Genomic DNA, 18,096 nt, shown 5'->3' on the forward strand with positions numbered 1-18,096 from the left:
TGCCCCCACTAAGTGCTGAGGAACAAGCTTTTTCCAGGATTCTAATACACCACAATAGTCTTCTGAGGAAAGAAAGTTACCAAATATTAGTTGTACATCAATAATAAGTATCGATTCCTACAAACTACTTTGATTTTTACGTTTCCAATTTAGAAAATCATCCAGGGGCTAGCAGAGCAAACTGTATGCTTTTAATCCCAGCACTTAGTAAACAGAGGTATTTGGATCTCTGTGAATTCAAGACCAGCCTAGTCTACAGAATAAATTCCAGGTCAGCTAGGGCTACATAGTAAGATCCTGTCTCAAAACTCAGCGCACATGTGCGTACACCCCCCACACCCCCCTACACACACAGAGGGAGGGAGGGAAGGAAGGAGAGAGAGAAACAGAGACAGAGAGAAAGAAAGGGGGGGGGAACAATCTTTAAATATGCCTCACCTTTTAAAATCAACCTAAAAATTAATTGCTTGGGAGATTGCTTTAGTTTTTGGAATTCGAAAGCAGCCAGTTTGGGGCTGGTGAGATGGTTCAGTGGGTAAAGAAACCTGCCACCAAACCTGATGACCTAGTTTGATCCCCAAAGTCCACATGATGGCAAGAGAGAAAAATGACTCTTGCATTATACCCTAGAACACATTCTAAGTTAGGTATCAGGGCGTAATGCCTGTGATTCCCAACACTCAGAAGGTAGAAATGGAAAAACTCAAGACAAGCTAGGGCCCAGCCTAGTCTACACAGCAAGTTCTAAGCCAACCAGCACTACAGAGCAAGATCCTATCTCATTAAGAAGAAAAGGGGTTCTGTATCTTATAAGGGATGTAGATACCAATAATATTTGAATAAACATTATCCTCTCTTGGAATCAGTGGGATGTTCACACCTGACAGCCTTATATGCCATTCCTGGTATCCATAGGAGAAAAGAAAAATTTGACAATTTTCCAGCCTTCACAAAAACACAAATAAGATTTGTCTGGTTGTTTTGTTTTTGTTGTTGGTCTCCCCCCCCCCCCCCAATATAGGGTTTCTCTGTGTAGCTCTGTCCTGGAACTCACTTTGTAGACCCAGCTGGCCTTGAACTTAGAGATCAACCTGCTTCTGCCTCCTAACAACTGGGATTAAAGGTGTGTGCCACCAAGGCCCTTTTAATCTTTAAGCTAGGTATGGTGAAGCATCCTTTAATCACACAGCAGAAGACAGAAGCAGGTAAACTCTTTGGAGTTTGAGTGCAGCATGGTCTACTTACTGAGTTGCAGGAAAGCCAAAGCTATAGAGTAAAATTTGCCTCAAAAACTAAACAAAACAAACAACACCTCCCAACACACATGAGACACACACATACACTCTAAATGCCTGTAAAAATTAATTTTATAAAATCCATGTTCATTTAAACAAAAAATGCTTTTATGGGCTGGAGAGATGGCTCAGTGGTTATGAGCACTGACTACTCTTCCAGAGGTTCTGAGTTCAATTCCCAGCAACCACATGGTGGCTCACAACCATCTGTAATGGGATCTGATGCCCTCTTCTGGTATGTCTGAAGACAGCTACAGTGTACTCATACATAAAATAGAGACCTAAAAAAATGCTTTTATAAAAATTAAACCAGAGCCAGGTGTAATAGCATACACATGTAATCCCAGCACTCAGGAGATACAGTCAAAAGGATGGGAGTTTAAAACTAGTCTGAGCTACCTTAAGACCCTATCTCAAAACACACACACTGAACAAGGTCTGGTAGCTTACACCTAACATACCTCCACCCAGGAGGCAAAGGCAGGAGGACTTAACACAAGCTCTAAGCCAGCCTGGTCTACACACACTGCTTTTGAGTTCTAGAATAGGCAGGGCTCCATAGTGAGTAAACAAACATTACAGTCCCACGGCTGCAATCCCAGCACACTTGAATCTGAGTCATATATTCTACAAATACACTATGGCAATAAATTTGAGCATCTACCATTACTTAATGCTTCCTGAGAGTGAGTTTGCATCCCAGACACTTCAGAAATCCAACTTTCCCTCTTTCAAGTCCCATTCATTTCTAAGTTGCCAGAGTACTTGTAAACCAAAGACAATGCATTTATTTACATAATAGTAACTTTATACAGAGTCTGTCTTAAAAATAGAAAATGGCAGAGTTCTTGCTTAGCATGCACAAAGCCCTATGCTCAATCTCAGCACTGGGTATAGTAATGCACACCCATTAACCCAGCACTCTGGCAGGGAAGCAAAGAGGATTAGGAGTTCAAGTACAGCCTATGCAGGCTGGAGAGATGCCCAGTAGTAAAGAGCACTGATTGCTCTTCCAAAGGACCCAGGTTCGATTCCCTGCACCCACATGGCAGTTCTCAACTGCTTGTAATTCCAGTTCCAGGAGATCTGACAGCTTCATACAGGCGTATAGGTAGAGAAAACACATAAAATAAACTATAAAAAAGAACAGCCTTTCTTTCAGGTCCACATGAGCTCCACAAGACCCTATCTCAACAGTAATTATTATCATCACACAAAAAAGTACAGAGTAACCCAGCCACCCCTTCTACCATGAGCAAGATATTGATCAACCACTTATGGGTGGAGCCATCCCTGGGCTGGTAGACCTGGGTTCTATAAGAAAGCAGGCTGAGCAAGCCAGTAAGTCACATCTTTCATGGCCTCTGCATCAGCTCCTGCTCCATGACCTGCCTGAGTTCCAATCCTGACTTCCTTTGGTGATGAACAGCAATGTGGAAGTGTAAGTTGAATAAACCCTTTCCTCCCCAACTTGCATCTTGGTCATGATGTTTGTGCAGGAATAGATACCCTGACTAAGACACACACTTTAATCCCAGAACCTGGGAGGCAGAGGCAGACGTATCTCTTGTGCGTTTGATACAAGGTTGCATGGTCAACGTAGTGAGTTCAAGAACAGCCAGGGATATGTAAATAGATCCAGTATCAAAACAACAACAACAAAACCAATATTTTTACTAATAGTTCTTTGTTTTTTATATGAGAAAAGGTCAAATAATGACAAAAGATGTGAAGATACAAGGTAAGGATGAAGCAGAAATACATACATACATACATATACACACACACACACACACATACAAATCAGGAAAATAGGGTGTAAGCCCAACCCACAATACAATATGATCTGGGTCACGTCTTTCCTTTCCCTAAAATCTATAAATGTACCAAGAAAGGAAGATAAAAAGGCAGAAACACGTAGTGAGTCGATACAAAGAGAGCGGGCAATAAGGACAACATAAAATGAACCTTATATTCCAAACAGAAGACAATCAAAATGAAATTAAACTCTACCTCAGTTGTGCTGACACGACACCAAATTTACTTTCCTATCTCAAACGCAGCTGGTAGTGATCACATCTCTTTTCCTCCACCAAAGCTATGTAACGGCAGGACTATCTCCACCCACTGGGCCTCGACTTCCTTCCCTAAAGAGATTCCCGAGGAGCGCTTAAAAAACTTAGTGAGGACACTGGAGAGCAGTGCTTACACAGTCGTTACCGTCTAATGGCTGTAAGACCGAAGCAACCTCTGCTCCGGGGTTCCCAGGAATACCGACGCCGAATCTGAGACTTCACCCCGAAGTCCCGTCACCGGCGTCCGAAGCCCGCGCGCTGTCTAGGCTGTCCGGACCCGCCCCGAGGACTCCCCGCCCTCTCAAAAACCCGGAGGAATGGCCCCCTGATGCACTGCTGCTTCCCCTCACCTTCAAGCTACTTTTCCTTCACCTTCACGCTATTTTCCGGCTTCAGCTTAGGCCGACTTCTCCAGCGCCTAAGACCGCTACGGGACTCAACTGGTACGGTTGAAAATTTGAACTCAGGCACCCGGTCGAATGCACCAATCAGAGAGCCGGAAGCTAACAAACTCCGCCCTCTGATTGGCCTCTGAAAATGCAGCGACGCCGGAAGTTAGGAGGCGGGACAAGATGACGACTGGCAGGAGCGCCTTCAGAGAAATGTAGGGGGCGCATTGAAACGACTCGACTACAAAACCCAGAATCCTCTGTTCCTATTTGGTTTTGTTTAGGGATTGATACGGTCGTGAGATTGTGTTTTGTTTTGTTTTGTTTTGTTTGCGATAGGACCACTTGGAATCCAAGCTTGCCTGAATCTTCAATGTAACTGAGGATGACTTTTTTCCTGAGGATGACTTTTAAACTATTGCTCCTCCTGCCTCCCCACGTCCCTAGTGCAGGGATTTCAGATTTGTCTCATGCTAGGTTTATTCCTACTTAATTGGAAAAATCTGGTCACTAGATGAAATGAGAAGACCCACTGAAGTGTATAAAGGCAGTGGACTGAGTCTTAGGCCACCCGAAAGTCATGAAAGTAAATGTTCTAGTTCTAAAAGATTATTCTCTCCATGTTTATGAATGTGTTTCCTACAGTAAACCCAGTGTGGTCACCCAGGTCTTTGATCCCAGAACTCGGGAGGCAGAAACAAAATGAATCTATGCATTCTAAACCCTAAGTCAGGCTGATGTGCACAGAAAGTTCCTAGCCGGTCAGGGCTGCGTAAGAAGACTTTATCTCCAAATGGGCCCGTAAAAAAAAAGGTGGGGAGGGGGGAGGTGCTGGCAGGTGCCTTTAATCCCAGCACTCAGGAAGCTGAGGCAAGTGTATCTCTATGATTTAGAGGCCAACCTGGTCTACAGAGCCAGTTCCAGGACAACCAGGGCAACACCAAACCCTGTCTTGGAAAAACCAAAAAGGTGAGTAATAGAAGAGGGGCAAATATGAGATATATACAATGATATATGTTGCATTTCATACATGTATAAAAGGCACAATAAAACAGTTTAGATACTAAAGTTTGAGTAAACTTTCTAAAATCATGTAAATGAGATTGTAACTTTAATTTTTTTCAAAACATACTTTTAATGGTGGTTCTTAAATGTTTTAACCTCCCTTATAGCCCACCACCAGAGGTATCAGGAAAAAAAGGCTATGAGGGAAGAAGGTTCTTTGTTGCAATTCCTCTCTGTGTTGTCTGGAAATCGGTAGTGTAGATCACAGGTCAGCAGCAGCAGCTAGATCCACTTCCAAACACTGCACTGATACACCAGCAGTCCAGTTCCAGAGAGTCAGGTTAGCAACAGCTAGGACGCGATCTGACCAAAACAGCCAGACCTCAGCCTCAGTTCAGTCAGCAGGAGGGAGACCCACAAGCGATACACAGCTAACTCTATAAGCAGCCCTAGCTCAGCCTCCATCACCGTCTATCGAGTCCTATTTAGACCATCCAGAAGCAGCAGGAACCGCAGCACCACCACCATTACTTTTCTGGTCTGTTTCTCTCCATGGAGTCACTACAAATGCAGCTCAACTACACAATATAAGGTGGAACGATACATGTTAGTCTTTAGCAAAGAATCCTTCATCATGGGCTGGAGGGATGGCTCAGTGGTTAAGAGCACTGACTGCTCTTCCAAAGGTCCTGAGTTCAATTCCCAGCAACCACATGGTAGCTCACAACCATCTGTAATGAGATCTAATGTCGTCTTCTGGTGTTTCTGAAGACAGCTACAGTGCACTTTAAATAAATAAATACGTACATACACACACACATACATACATATTTTTTAAATCATTCATCATGTGTCCTTTTACAGGCTGCTTTAACAGAACATCCTCTGTCCTGTATCTGCTTCAACGAAATGTTCACTCACAAGTCTGTCTTAGTCTTTCACCTGTGTCCCGTTTAACTAAAAGGTCCTTCGACCATTTGCCCCAGCAAAACACCATCCCTTAAGTTTCTACTTCATTAGACAGCGAATAGGTTTTCTCTGATGAAGAAATCACAGAGATTCGCCTGCTTCTGCCTCTGAAGAGCTGGGACTAAAGGTGTGCGCCAACACCAGCCGGCTTTTTTTTTTTTTTTAAACATGTATATAATGGTTGCTCTATCTACATGTGCACCTGTAAGCCAGAAGAGGGCATTAGACCTCCTTATAGACGGTTGTGAGCCACTATGTGGATGCTAGGAATTGAACTCAGGACCTCTGAAAGAGTAGCTAGTGCTCTTAACCACTGAGCCATCTCTCCAGCCCACCAGCCGGCTTCAAGATTAATTTTTAACTAGTTATGTTGGGTAGGTGTGTGTATGTGTTCATGGGCAGAGAGTCGCTAGGGGGTGGCTGCTGTAGAAGACAGAGAGTAGCAGGGGGTAGTGTCGCCTGGTGGATGGAATAATTTACATTTTTAAATATTTACCACTACAGGATTGTTAAGAAAAAAAACAGAGAATAAGAGGGAGTCAAGAGGACAGACAGAAAATAAAAGGGAGAAGGGTTCTTGAGACATCAGGAGAAAAGGGCATTCCTTCAGGGATGTTGGCTAAGGAGGAAGGTCAGATAGCTGGTACTTTTTCTGCCTCTCTGAACTAGCTGACTTTCACCCCAGCAACCGGCTCCCAAGTCTTCATTGGTAAAACCGAACAATGGAGATTTTGTTTAAAAACTACACTTAGGTTCTCTCTGCAGAAGTACAAGCTCTAAACCTCTGTGGTCCTTTGAATAAGAATGGCCCTTACAGGTTCGTAAATTTGAATGCTTGGCCTTTCAAAAAATGGTATTTAACAAGGATTAGGAGGTGTGACCTCATTGAAGGGAGGAAGTTTATCACTGGGGGTGGGCTTTGGGTTTTCAAATGCTCAAGCTAGGTCCAGTGTCTCTCTTCCTCGACCTGCAGATCTCAGCTGCCTGGTCAGCACCATTGCTGTCTACATCCCACCAGCTTCTTGCCTTGACACCAGTGAATTAAATGCATGAAACTGAAACCAGACCCAAGTAAATGTTTTATAAGAGTTCCCATGGTCAGCGGGGCATGGCGGCTCGTGCCTTTAATTCCAGCACTCAGGAGGCAGAGGCTTTTGTAAACTAGGCTGGCTTCAAACTCAGAGATCCACCTGCCTCTGCCTCCTAAGAACTGAACTTAAAGGGGTGAGCCACCATGCCTGGCCCTTCACTGAGTACTTATTGTGAGCATTCCCCGTGTCTGTTTTCCTATAAGTAAGGAAAGGACAGTTGCTACTTTGACTTTCTAAACCACTGGCAACTGCTGGACTTTTCCCTGAGACCCTGGCTTCGGTGAGTAAAAGGACAGTCAATCAAATGACCAAAATACCCCTATGCCAGCCCCCGCAGTTCTGAAACCCTGCACAGATGCCATCAGGAGATTAGTGGACTGTGGTCACAGCTGCTTTACTCTGCTTCCTGAAGGCACAGTCCCTTCCAGGACTGTTTCCGTTCCTACCAAACATTTTGCTATCACAAGCCTCAGTGAACTCTAGATGACCCTGAATCCATTTGTACCTGGGTTAGAAGATCACTGCCCCTGGTGGTCTAGCAGAGGGGCTTCATGGGACTGTCGAAGAGGCACACCGTGATTGGTCCAAATACCTCTTCCTATAAGCAAGCAGCCAGTGCTCAGGGAATGGACCGGCAGTCCTCCCTGTACTGTCTTCTCTGATGTAACTGTAGGCCTATAAGAGGCATTTCTTGAACAGCCTTCCCTGGTCTACCTTCAGTGGTGTAGGCTGAGCTGAGAACACAGAAACTGGAGCAGCAATGACAGAGGTGGTGTGGCAGTGATGGCCACAACTGAACAGGCCAGCAGCAAACTGCCAGCTGCTCAACAGCTGAAGTAACTGCACAGTTCAAGAGTTGGGTGTGTGGCTCGTACCTATAATGCAAGCGCTTGGGATGTGGAGGTCAGAGGATCAGGAGTTCAAGACCGGCCTCTACCACATAGTGAGTTCCAGTCCTGTCTGAGGTATTTAAAACCCTGTCTTAAAGAGCATGCAGGAGTACTGACAAAAATGTTTTGTGTAATTTTATGCAAACAATGCTTAAAATCTGTACATTTATCTTTGTTTTGTAAAATAAAGTTGTTTTTAAAAAAAAAAAAAAAAGAGCATGCAGGAGAGGACAAAGAAAGGTAGTAACCATAAAGAGGCAGCAGGGGAAGGAAGAGAGCAGATGAAAAGAAAACTTCTGGACAGAGCCAGAAGAGAGGCCTCAGGCCCTGGTGGCTGGAGAGCTCCGGAGAGCAATGAAGTCTTTGGAACCAGCCATCTTGGACCTCCAGCCAAGAGCTATGGCCAGCGTCAAAAGCTAGACCTACAGACTATAACACCCTATACTGCCAAGGACCGAACAATCTACAGTTCAGTCCTGCCTGGAAGCTGTAATGCCAGCCATAACAAAGGGCTAAGGTATCATTTCTTTCTATGTGACATTTGTACAGATGAGGCCTTACAGAAAGCCTAAGTGAGAACAGTAACACTGGAGGGCACCACCAGCTGCTGCTCCTGTCTGCCCCTGCAGTGCAGATACACTGTGCGGGTAAAATCTTGCATGTAACAAACAGAAATCAGAATGTACGAGTTTTAAGTAAAAGAAAGAGAGCCTGTGAAGAGGAGAGATAGCTTCTTCCTTCTAAGACCTGAGTTTTATTCCCAGCTCCTATGCTGGTGGCTATGATCACGTGTAACTCTAAGGAATCTGAAACCTTGGCAGACAGACATATAGACACAGGGTTTGTGTTGCTTGTTTTTGAGACAGGGTTTTTTCTGTGTAGCTCTGACGTTCCGGGAACTCACTATGTAGAACAGGTTGGACTTGAGCACACAGAGATCCACCTGCCTCTGCCTCCCAAGTGCTGAGATTAAAGGTGTGCACCACCATGCCCAGCCATGAGGGTTTAAAAAATAAAATAAAAATAATTTGTGTGACACAGGACAAAATTTAACAGGAAAAAAAAAAGTGAAAACAGGTAGTCCTCAGGAGAATGACATCAAGAGCATAAAAAGCCTGGCATGGTGGCATTCTCCTATAGCCTCAGCTCTCGGGAGCCTGAGTAGGTCTGAGTGTCTCAGGCCAGCTTGGGCAACACAGTAGGACCCTGCCTCTGAGCGCTGAGAGTGCAGGTATGCCCATATAAGAGTAAGACTTTGTCCAGTGCTATTTGTTAGGTCTCAATCCCATTAAAAAAGGCTGAGATGTCTTCTAACATATCAAGGTGGACACTAGTCTACCTGTTACAGGATCCTCCTAGCTGGCAAACCCCACCCACTACCCAAAACTCTCCAGCCCAGCAACTGGGCTGGGTTTTCCTTCCCCCAGCTCCTCTGGTCCCTGTATAACTCAGTTATTTTAGCTGAGCTGGCCTCTGGCCTCTTTGCTCTTGGCAGCCACTCTTAGCTCCCACTCCCCTGGCTCTTGGCTTCTGACTTTCCCCTGCCACTCTCTCATGGCTCTGTTCAATCTGCTAGTCACTACTAGTAGTAGAGGGGCCATAGGGATGGCTCAGTGGTTAAAGCACTTGTGGCTCTTCCAAAGGACTGAGTCTGGTTTCTTGAATCCATATCCAGAGGCACACGGTCACCTTTAACTCCAGTTCCAGGAGATCTGATGCCCACTTCTGACCTCCTCAGACATATACTCACAGACACACATACAAATACATTAAACATTAAGAACACATCTAAAGTCAACACGTTTTTAAAAGTAGTAGCTGAGGCTGGAGAGATGGCTCAGTGGTCAGGAGTACTCACTGATCTTCCAGAGGACCTGGGTTTGAGACCTAGCACCCACATGGAGTTACTAACTGTAACTCCACTTCCAAGAGACTGGATGCTCCCTATGGCTTCTGCAGGCACTAGGCTCTCTCATGGTACAGAGATAAGCATGCAGATAAAACACCCATACACATAATAAAATAAATTTTAAAAAATCATTTTTAGCCAGGCTGCAGTGATACACACCTTTAACCCTAGCACTCAGGCTAGGGCTGATGAATCTCTGTGAGTTTTAGGCCAGCCTAGTCTACAGAGAGAGGTCAGCAAAGGCTAAACAGAGGACCTCTGTCTTGAAATAAATAAATAAATAAATAATGGTAGAATTTGGGGGTGGACAGGAAAAGTTTAGTCCTCCCTCCTGCACAATAAAGCCCTTAAATTCATTGAATAGATAGATAGACAGACAGACAGATAGATAGATGGACAGATGAATGAATGGACAGACAGACAGGTTTAGCTATTTTACAGGGAAATTGGCATGTATTAAAGGCTAGTCATGAAGCCTAATACAGTGGTACATGACTTTAATTTCAGTTCAAGGAGATGGGAAGATGGGTCTCTGAGTTACTGGCCATTTTGGTTTACACAGTGAGAGGGTCTCTCTGTTTAGTCCTGGCTGTCCCAGAACTCAATGTGTAGACCACACTGGCCTCAAATTCTTAGAGATCCTCCTGCCTCTGAAGTGGTAAAATTAGAGGTGTTCCACCAAGCTCAGCTTTATTCCTTACTTCTCTCATTTTTAGCCAAGAATAAATGTTTCCTCACAGGGTGTGTGGGTAAGGGTGGGAAGGAGAGGAGGAAGAAAGGAAAGGGGGAGGGAAACCCCCAATCTCTGTTCTTGTGGTGCAGACATTCTAGTAAGAAGACGGATTTCAAACATGAGCGATAAGTAACTGTAAGGGACGTTGTAACTTAGGAGGTGAGCTTTGTAACATGTGCTGTTTTGTCCTGAAGGATGTTTGTCAGGATGAAGAGACTGGCCAGGTTGGATACAGGCAGTAGGCAAGGAAGGGCAGGGTTTGCCTAGGCCGTGACTGCCCCATGGACATGCAGCACTGAGCCAGCAGGTCCATTCAGGGTGAGGAGCAGTCGAGCTCAGCTGGGACCAAAGGATGCCTTTGCTAACAAGGAAGGTAACAGAGCTGTGTGTTCAATACTGGGCAAAAGGTGACCGATCAAGAAGAAAGGAAAGAATGAGTGAGTGGAACCATGCATTTGTTCATACCAGAAGGCCCAAGTCCTTCCAAATTAAGAGGTGAGCCTGGCCCAAGGGACTCTGTGCCTGTCATGTCTTCCATATCCACTGAGTTCTAGAACTTACCTCCAGTGCCCTTCCTGGATGAACAGGAGGCAAGGAAGTCTGAAATCTCCGAAGCAGATTTTTAGTGCTGGCAAGAAACATGGGGCACATCTGGTCTACTCCATCCACAATTTTAGCATCACTAAAGGAGGGGCCAAGAACAGAAATAAGGAGACCAGTGGCCAGTCTGCTGCACTACACAATAGTTTCAAAATTGGAAACCACCTAAGTCTTCAAAAACTGCCTAGAATGCAAGAGCAAGTAGCACTTGAAGTCTTCCATGACTTTGACCCCAGCACTTGGGAAGCAGCGACAGACAGATCTCTGTGAGTTCTAGGATAGCCAGGGTTACACAGAGAAACCCTGTCTTGAAAAACCAAATAAATAAAGTAAAAAGGAAAAATAAAAACAAACAACCCCCCCACACACATTTTCAAGTTGAAAAGTTAATTGAAGGTATAGGCACTCCCTGCCAACCCTAACAACCTGGGTTCCATACCTGGGACCCACATAGTGGAAGGAGAGAACCAGCTCCTACAAATTGTCCTCCGATCTCCATATGTGATACCCCCCACTCCCATGTCCACCTGCCATATACACATACAAGTTTTGTTTTTTGTTTTGTTTTTTCAAGGCAGGGTTTCTCTGTGCAACCCTGGCTGTCCTAGAACTCACTCTGTAGACTAGACTGGCCTAGAAATTACAGAGATCTGCCTGCCTCTGCCTCCCAAGTACTCGGATTAAAGACATGGGCTGCCACCACCCAGCAGCAAATAAATCTTTAAAAAATAAATAAATAAATAAGAAAAAGGGCTGAGGCAGACTACTCTTCCAGAGGCCCTGAGTTCAATTCCCAGCAACCACATGGTGGCTCACAGCCATCTGTAATGGGATCCGATGCCCTTTTCTGGTGTGTGTGAAGACAGCTACAGTGCACTCATATAAATAAATAAATTTTTAAAAATAAAAGAAGTTGACTAGAAAAAGCGATATAAGAACTTTTACCACAACTAAAAGTGTAATAAATTGTTCAATTTCACTCACAGCAACAGTCAGCGGAAGACTGCTTTTCTGTGGTGTTTTGTTACTGTTTTGTGTTGCTAATATTTCGAGGGTTGCTAAGTAATACTTGCAGGCTTTCCCGGCTGGAGCTTCCTTTGCCCTGAGGGGGACCTGGAACTCCGGAGATTAAAAGCCCTTCAGTTTTAAGCTACCCGACCAGCAAGGATTGAAACAAAATGAAACAAAGTGGTCAAGGCTGGAGCTGAAGCACAGTAATAAAAAGCTAAGATCTTGGGTTCCCACCCACACACAAAGTACCTGTGACACGCTGTGACCCTGCCGTGTGAGGAGCTAGACACCTCATATTTTGCTAATGAAGCTAGCAGGTACAATCGCCATACGAACAATTTGCTAATATTTATTAAGGTCAAAAGAGCTTAATCTGCTCATACACTGATAACTGGACTTCTAGGAATTTTTATCTTACAAATGCCAACATATGCAGAACACAGATTAGACAAATTATAGTATTATTTGTAACGGGGAAAGATTGGAAACTACCTAAATGTTCCCCAAGGCTGGAAATGGGCAATTAAATGATACCATATCTTACAAGTTAATGTTTTTACGTTTCCAGCTTTTTGTTTTGTTTTTTTAAGACACGATTTTACTCTGTTGCCCAGGCTGGCCTTGAACACACAGAGATCCATCCACTTCCTCCTCCCTAATGCTCAGGAAAGCTGTGTCAGAGTTCACTGTGCTCTGTGGGATGGGTTTTGTCTTCGTTTGTTTTTAAGAATTTAGAAAACCAGGCCAGTAAGAAGGCTCAGCAGGTACTAGCACTCAACACTGACACCCTAAATTTGATCCCCAGAACCCACATACGAGCCAGATGTGGCCATCTGTAACCCCAGTCAGGACACTCGGGCAGCAGAGTGGGAAGCAGAGGCCAGGACAATGAGGCCTCGCCTCAAAAACCAAGAAAACAAGCAAGGTAGGGAGAACCCTACTCTCTAAATGTTGTCCTCTGGTCTCCACATCATTAACATTCTCCTTCTTCTTCAGATTTTATATGTATGTTTCTCCGGCACACCTGTACTGTACCACATGCATGCCTGTGCAGTGGGAAGGAGGTCACATCCCTCGGGACTGGAGTTACAGATGGTTGTGAGCCACCATGCAGAAGCTGGAAACTGAACCTGGGTCCTCTGAGCAAAATCCGTGCTCTAGACCACTGAGCCGTCTCTCCTACCCCAGATAGCATCCAATGATCAAATAAAATCAGTCCCCAGAGGCTGAATCACTGGTTATAATGTATTAGACATTTGTACAAGTCCCTTTTTAAAAATACACTTACTTGCCAGGTGGTGTGACATGTGCCTTTAATCCCAGCACTCGGGACGCAGAGGCAGGCAGATCTCTATGAGTTCAAGGCAAGTGCTAGACAGAGAGACCCTATCTTAAAAAACAAGACACCCTGTTTATTTGTTAAGAAGACATGATTATTAGTGGGTCTGTCTGGGGAAGGAGTTGATTCGAAATCACCCTTCTGACTATGAGCATTACAGAGGGAGAACACACACCAGGTCAGGCTTCACGGTGGGAAAGCATGAGAGTACTGAGGATCTTGACAGTGCTGATGAGAGACCACCAGAGAAATACTGAGGACGTCAGCTTAAGGTAAATGGGTAAAGGAGCTGCTGGGGCGGGGCGGGGGAAGGAGAAAGGAAGAATGAAAAATCAAGAGCAAAACAGACAGAAAGACGCAGACATCTCTTAACCTTTACAAAGTTAGGAGCTAAGGGGCCTGGCTATGGCTCAAGGAAGCAATGCAACAGCATATTTATTTACAAATTCCTGTTACAGCCTTACAATAGAGCAGCAGGAGGGGAAGGGAGCAGCAGACCAGGTCCCATGATGTAACTCACGTGCGAGGTGGAGGGTGGGGGAACAACTTTGAGTTAGTTCTCTCTTCTCACCATGTGGATTCCAAGATGGAGGTCCAGTTGTCAGGCCAAGGGGCAGTATCTTTATAGGATGAGTCATCTCACCAGCCCATCCCTCATTTAAGCCTCAGGCCACTGCAGCAAAACTATTGCAGGACTTGCTGTCTCTGCTAATGGGGGAACTCGAGAGGCCGACAGAGGAGAAAGTGGTGGAGGACACACACACGGACACACACACACACACCATTTGGGTTCTGAGAGAGATCCCAAGGCCCTGACTTTGGTTTTAGACCAGCCTGGGTCCGTTCTGACCCAGCACCTCTCTCTTTTTTTCTTCTCACAGCTGTCCCCACCCTCTACACAGCTGTTTTTCCTTCAGGCCGTGTACTAATTCCTTTTGCTCTGCCTCCTTTGGCTGGTTTAATTACACTCACCTGTGAGGTGTATAAGGCTCAGAGAAGATAATGGGTTTGAAACAATTCTGGTGTGTCCCTGCCCACATGGGCTCAGTTCTCCAGCACCCACAGTCAGTCAAGGGGTTTCCTTAACGTGTGGAATGAACTCTGTGGCCAACAGTATATTCTACCACATCTCTGAAAGAAGGTGAGTAGCTGTCTCCAGACTGTCAGGTGAGGTGTGGAGGAGCTGCTTCTTCCTGATGCCAAGTTGTCCCCCAGTCAGGAATCAGCAGAGAAAAGAGGGCTCCTGTATGATGTTGTGGACACTAAGTGTTCAACTGTGGTCATCCGCAAACAATAGCTCCCAGTCCACAAAAGCTGAAAGGCTGCTATGAGTTCAAGACCAACCTCGACTGTTTAATGAGTTCAAGGTCAAGGGCAGCCCAAGTTAAACAGCTAACTAACTAGACCCTGTAAAGAAAGAAGTCGTTACCTTGCAAGCTGAGGATCCGAGTTCCACTCTTGAACAGAATTAACTCCTAAAGGTTGTCCTCAGACCTCCATGGTGGCACACCCACACTCACGGGCACATGCCCCAAAATAAAATAATTTTTGAAAAAACCGAGTTATAGTTATTTGATAGAATGCCTGGCTACTATGCACAAAGCTCTGGGTTTGATCCCCAGCAACACATAAACCGTATAGTAAAAAGACAGAAGAGATGGTTCAGGCGTTAAAGGCTAGACTCACAACCAATTAAAAAAAAAGTCATCCTATACTACATAGTTTGAGGACAGATTGGGCTGAAACACTGTTAAATAAATGTCTTTCTACTGCACTGGTCGGTATGTTTTAAAAGATCATTTTAAAGCAAATCGCATTTCACAATGTCAGGACTCCCCCTCCCCCAAAGCATTAAAGATTACCTTGTTTGTGGATTTTCCTAGTCGGATACTGTCTCCACCCCTAAGGTATAAGTCTTCATAAAAACAAAGACCTTGCCTTGCCTTGTTCTTAACCGTTTGCAACAATCCAAACAAACCAAGGAGCTATTTCTTCAGGCTTTTCAAGTAGGAACGGACACACCGTCAAAGAAAGGTCAATGCTGCTATTTGTAAAGTGAGGGTGGGGAATACACAAGTTGGGAAACCTCCCCGATGTTGGACACGCGGGGGGTGGGGGGAAGCACTTTTTCTGTAGTATACAAACGGATAGATGAAGGAACTAGATTGAACGAGTGTGAACCATAAACGGGCCATGCGCCTGCGACTCCTCAAATCGCTCGCCAGGGGGCGCTGCTTTCCCACGTCTCGACGCCAGTCCCTCCTGGCGCGCACTCCTCTTGCGTCTCGGGCTCGCGCGCGCTGCCGCGGCACCGGAAGTGACTGCGCTTGCAAGTTCCCCCGGTCTCTTCAGGGGAAACTGAGGCCGGCTTCTCCGGGAGATTCGGCACGAGCAGTCAGCCAGGTAGGCCGGCCCAAGTCCGCGGCATACTTTCCAGCCGCAAAACTCTCTCCTGTCTGGAAGCCGCGGGGCCGATGAAGGGGGGATGTGGCCCCCCACGGCTCGCTGGGCTCGCAGGTGAGAGCGCCGCCTCCTCTATGCCTGACAGGCGCTGCGCCCAATGGGAGCCTTTGCCGTCCCGCTTCCGTGCCGACTCGACCTGGGGATTGGCTAAGCTGGGGCGGGCCGCGGGGGCGAGACCCCTCCTTCCAGAGAGGTCTAGGGGGCGCCCCTGAGGGAGGGCGGTTGCCTAGCAACGGGGCGGTGGCTCGGCGGGTACCCGGCCTAGGGGAGCGCGGAGCCGTAAGCGAGGCCTCAGCCCACCCACCCGGGGCTCCAGCGCGTAGCGGCCTCCGGCCCTGGAGCCCTGTAGGGGGCTCCAGAAGACCGCCTTGAGCCCGGCTTCAGGAAAACGAGGTCTCCGCTGTGGGAGCCTCGACCCTTCTTTCTGGCCGGTGGCGGGGCTCAGCGCCTCCCTCTCACCCCGTCTTTGTGCGGGGTGCCGGCGGCCATTGTGTCCGGGCGCGGAATGGAGGACCTGGCAGTCCCCCAAAGCTATGTCCAGGGCCTTTGGGGAATTCAAAGACAACTAGCGGTGTTTGTGGGGGGGTCTCCAGCATACGCCTCTCGGAAAGGGCCGGGAGTGGTTTTTCCGAAATCAGATCGCAGATCGGAGGCCGGCTCCCCCTCCCCGTGTCCCTGCTCGAAACCTTGAGATTCACTGAGAAGTCCCTTTAGGGTTTCGGAAGCCTCATCCAGGGCTGGTACTTAAATAGAAAGAAAGAAAGGAGGGGTAGGGGGAAATTACACTAAACCCACACCTCCGGGAGAGTTCTCCTGGCTCCCAGTAGGAGGCGGAGAGCCAAGGGGCGTGCTAGAGCGAGGGGGTTGGGCTCCCGGGTGGCTGGAGGCTGCGAAGGAGAGGCCGCCCTGGATCTGGGCGATGGAGGAAGCAGGCGAGGGGGCAGGTTCCTAAGCTTCGCAATTCCTCTGTCGCCTTCTGGACTGCCTACCAGGTCGCATGATCCCTCCGGCCGGGGCTGGTTTTTTTGCTGAGTTACCGGCGAACCAGCCACCACCTCCTCCCGACCTATGATACAAAAGACCTTCCGGGGGTTGCACCTGCTTGCTGTCGCCGGAGATAGATTTGAATGTAGGTGGTGGTGGTGGGGATATGCCAGTGGGGGTGACTTTTGGAAAAAGGCATTTCGGAGAAGAGGGGGTGGTGGTGGTAGTAAAAAAGAGGCTGATGAAACAATTCAAAGCTTGCTGGTTCTTTCTATTTGAGTTCATTGAAGTCCCTTAGAACCTGGACTCAGACCTTCATAAGAACCACAAAGAAACCGATTCTGGTACCTGGAGGAGGAATGGGGATATTTTAAGGTAAATGACATGCATATTAAATTTTTCTCCTGAAGCTCTTTCTCTCTCTTCAGAACCATATCTTGGCTTCGGATCCTGGAAGAGAATCGCTAAACACAGACCCAGTGAGTGAGCAGGTGTTTGGACAATGGACTGGTTGAACCCATCTCTATTATAAAAATGTCTCAGAGCAACCGGGAGCTGGTGGTTGACTTTCTCTCCTACAAGCTTTCCCAGAAAGGATACAGCTGGAGTCAGTTTAGCGATGTCGAAGAGAACAGGACTGAGGCCCCAGAAGAAACTGAACCAGAAAGGGAGACCCCCAGTGCCGTCAACGGCAACCCATCCTGGCACCTGGCGGATAGCCCCGCGGTGAATGGAGCCACCGGCCACAGCAGCAGTTTGGATGCTCGGGAGGTGATCCCCATGGCAGCAGTAAAGCAAGCGCTTAGAGAGGCTGGCGATGAGTTTGAACTGCGGTACCGGAGAGCATTCAGTGATCTAACATCCCAGCTTCATATAACCCCAGGGACAGCATATCAGAGCTTTGAACAGGTAGTGAATGAACTCTTTCGGGATGGGGTAAACTGGGGTCGCATTGTGGCCTTTTTCTCCTTTGGCGGGGCACTGTGCGTGGAAAGCGTAGACAAGGAGATGCAGGTATTGGTGAGTCGGATTGCAAGTTGGATGGCCACCTACCTGAATGACCACCTAGAGCCTTGGATCCAGGAGAACGGCGGCTGGGTAAGAACCACGCCCCTTGTATGTCCGCCCCTTGTGTGTCTCTTCTCTGTGGAGATCCCTAGCTGCCTGTTTTGCTTTCTTTTCTGTTGTATGGCATGGATGTTGAAGATATTGATTGTTCAGGAGACTTTCCTGGCTTCATTTTAATACAACTTTGGAAATACAGATGACCCAGTTTTTAAGGGACCTGTATCTTTCATTCTGGATACCCTAGTGGCCCCACAATTTTATAGTTTTATTCCAAT

General features: G+C 46.7%; 1 protein-coding gene across 4 annotated transcripts in view; it reads left to right on the forward strand.

Moving 5' to 3' along the window:
* The first annotated feature begins 15,679 nt into the window (after positions 1 to 15,679).
* The window catches only part of BCL2L1 (BCL2 like 1), a 49,186-nt gene continuing 46,769 nt past the window's right edge, over positions 15,680 to 18,096 (forward strand). The window contains exons 1-2 of one of the 4 annotated variants that reach the window (XM_080925345.1): positions 15,680 to 15,709; positions 17,182 to 17,851. In XM_080925345.1, the coding sequence (XP_080781471.1) occupies positions 17,288 to 17,851 (564 nt within the window). In that variant the 5' untranslated portion in view covers positions 15,680 to 15,709; positions 17,182 to 17,287. The other 3 variants (XM_080925344.1, XM_080925343.1, XM_080925342.1) reach the window with 3 other exon arrangements.

Source organism: Micromys minutus (assembly GCF_963924665.1).
Source record: "Micromys minutus genome assembly, chromosome: 11".
In the NCBI taxonomy this organism is placed as follows: Eukaryota; Metazoa; Chordata; class Mammalia; order Rodentia; family Muridae; genus Micromys; species Micromys minutus.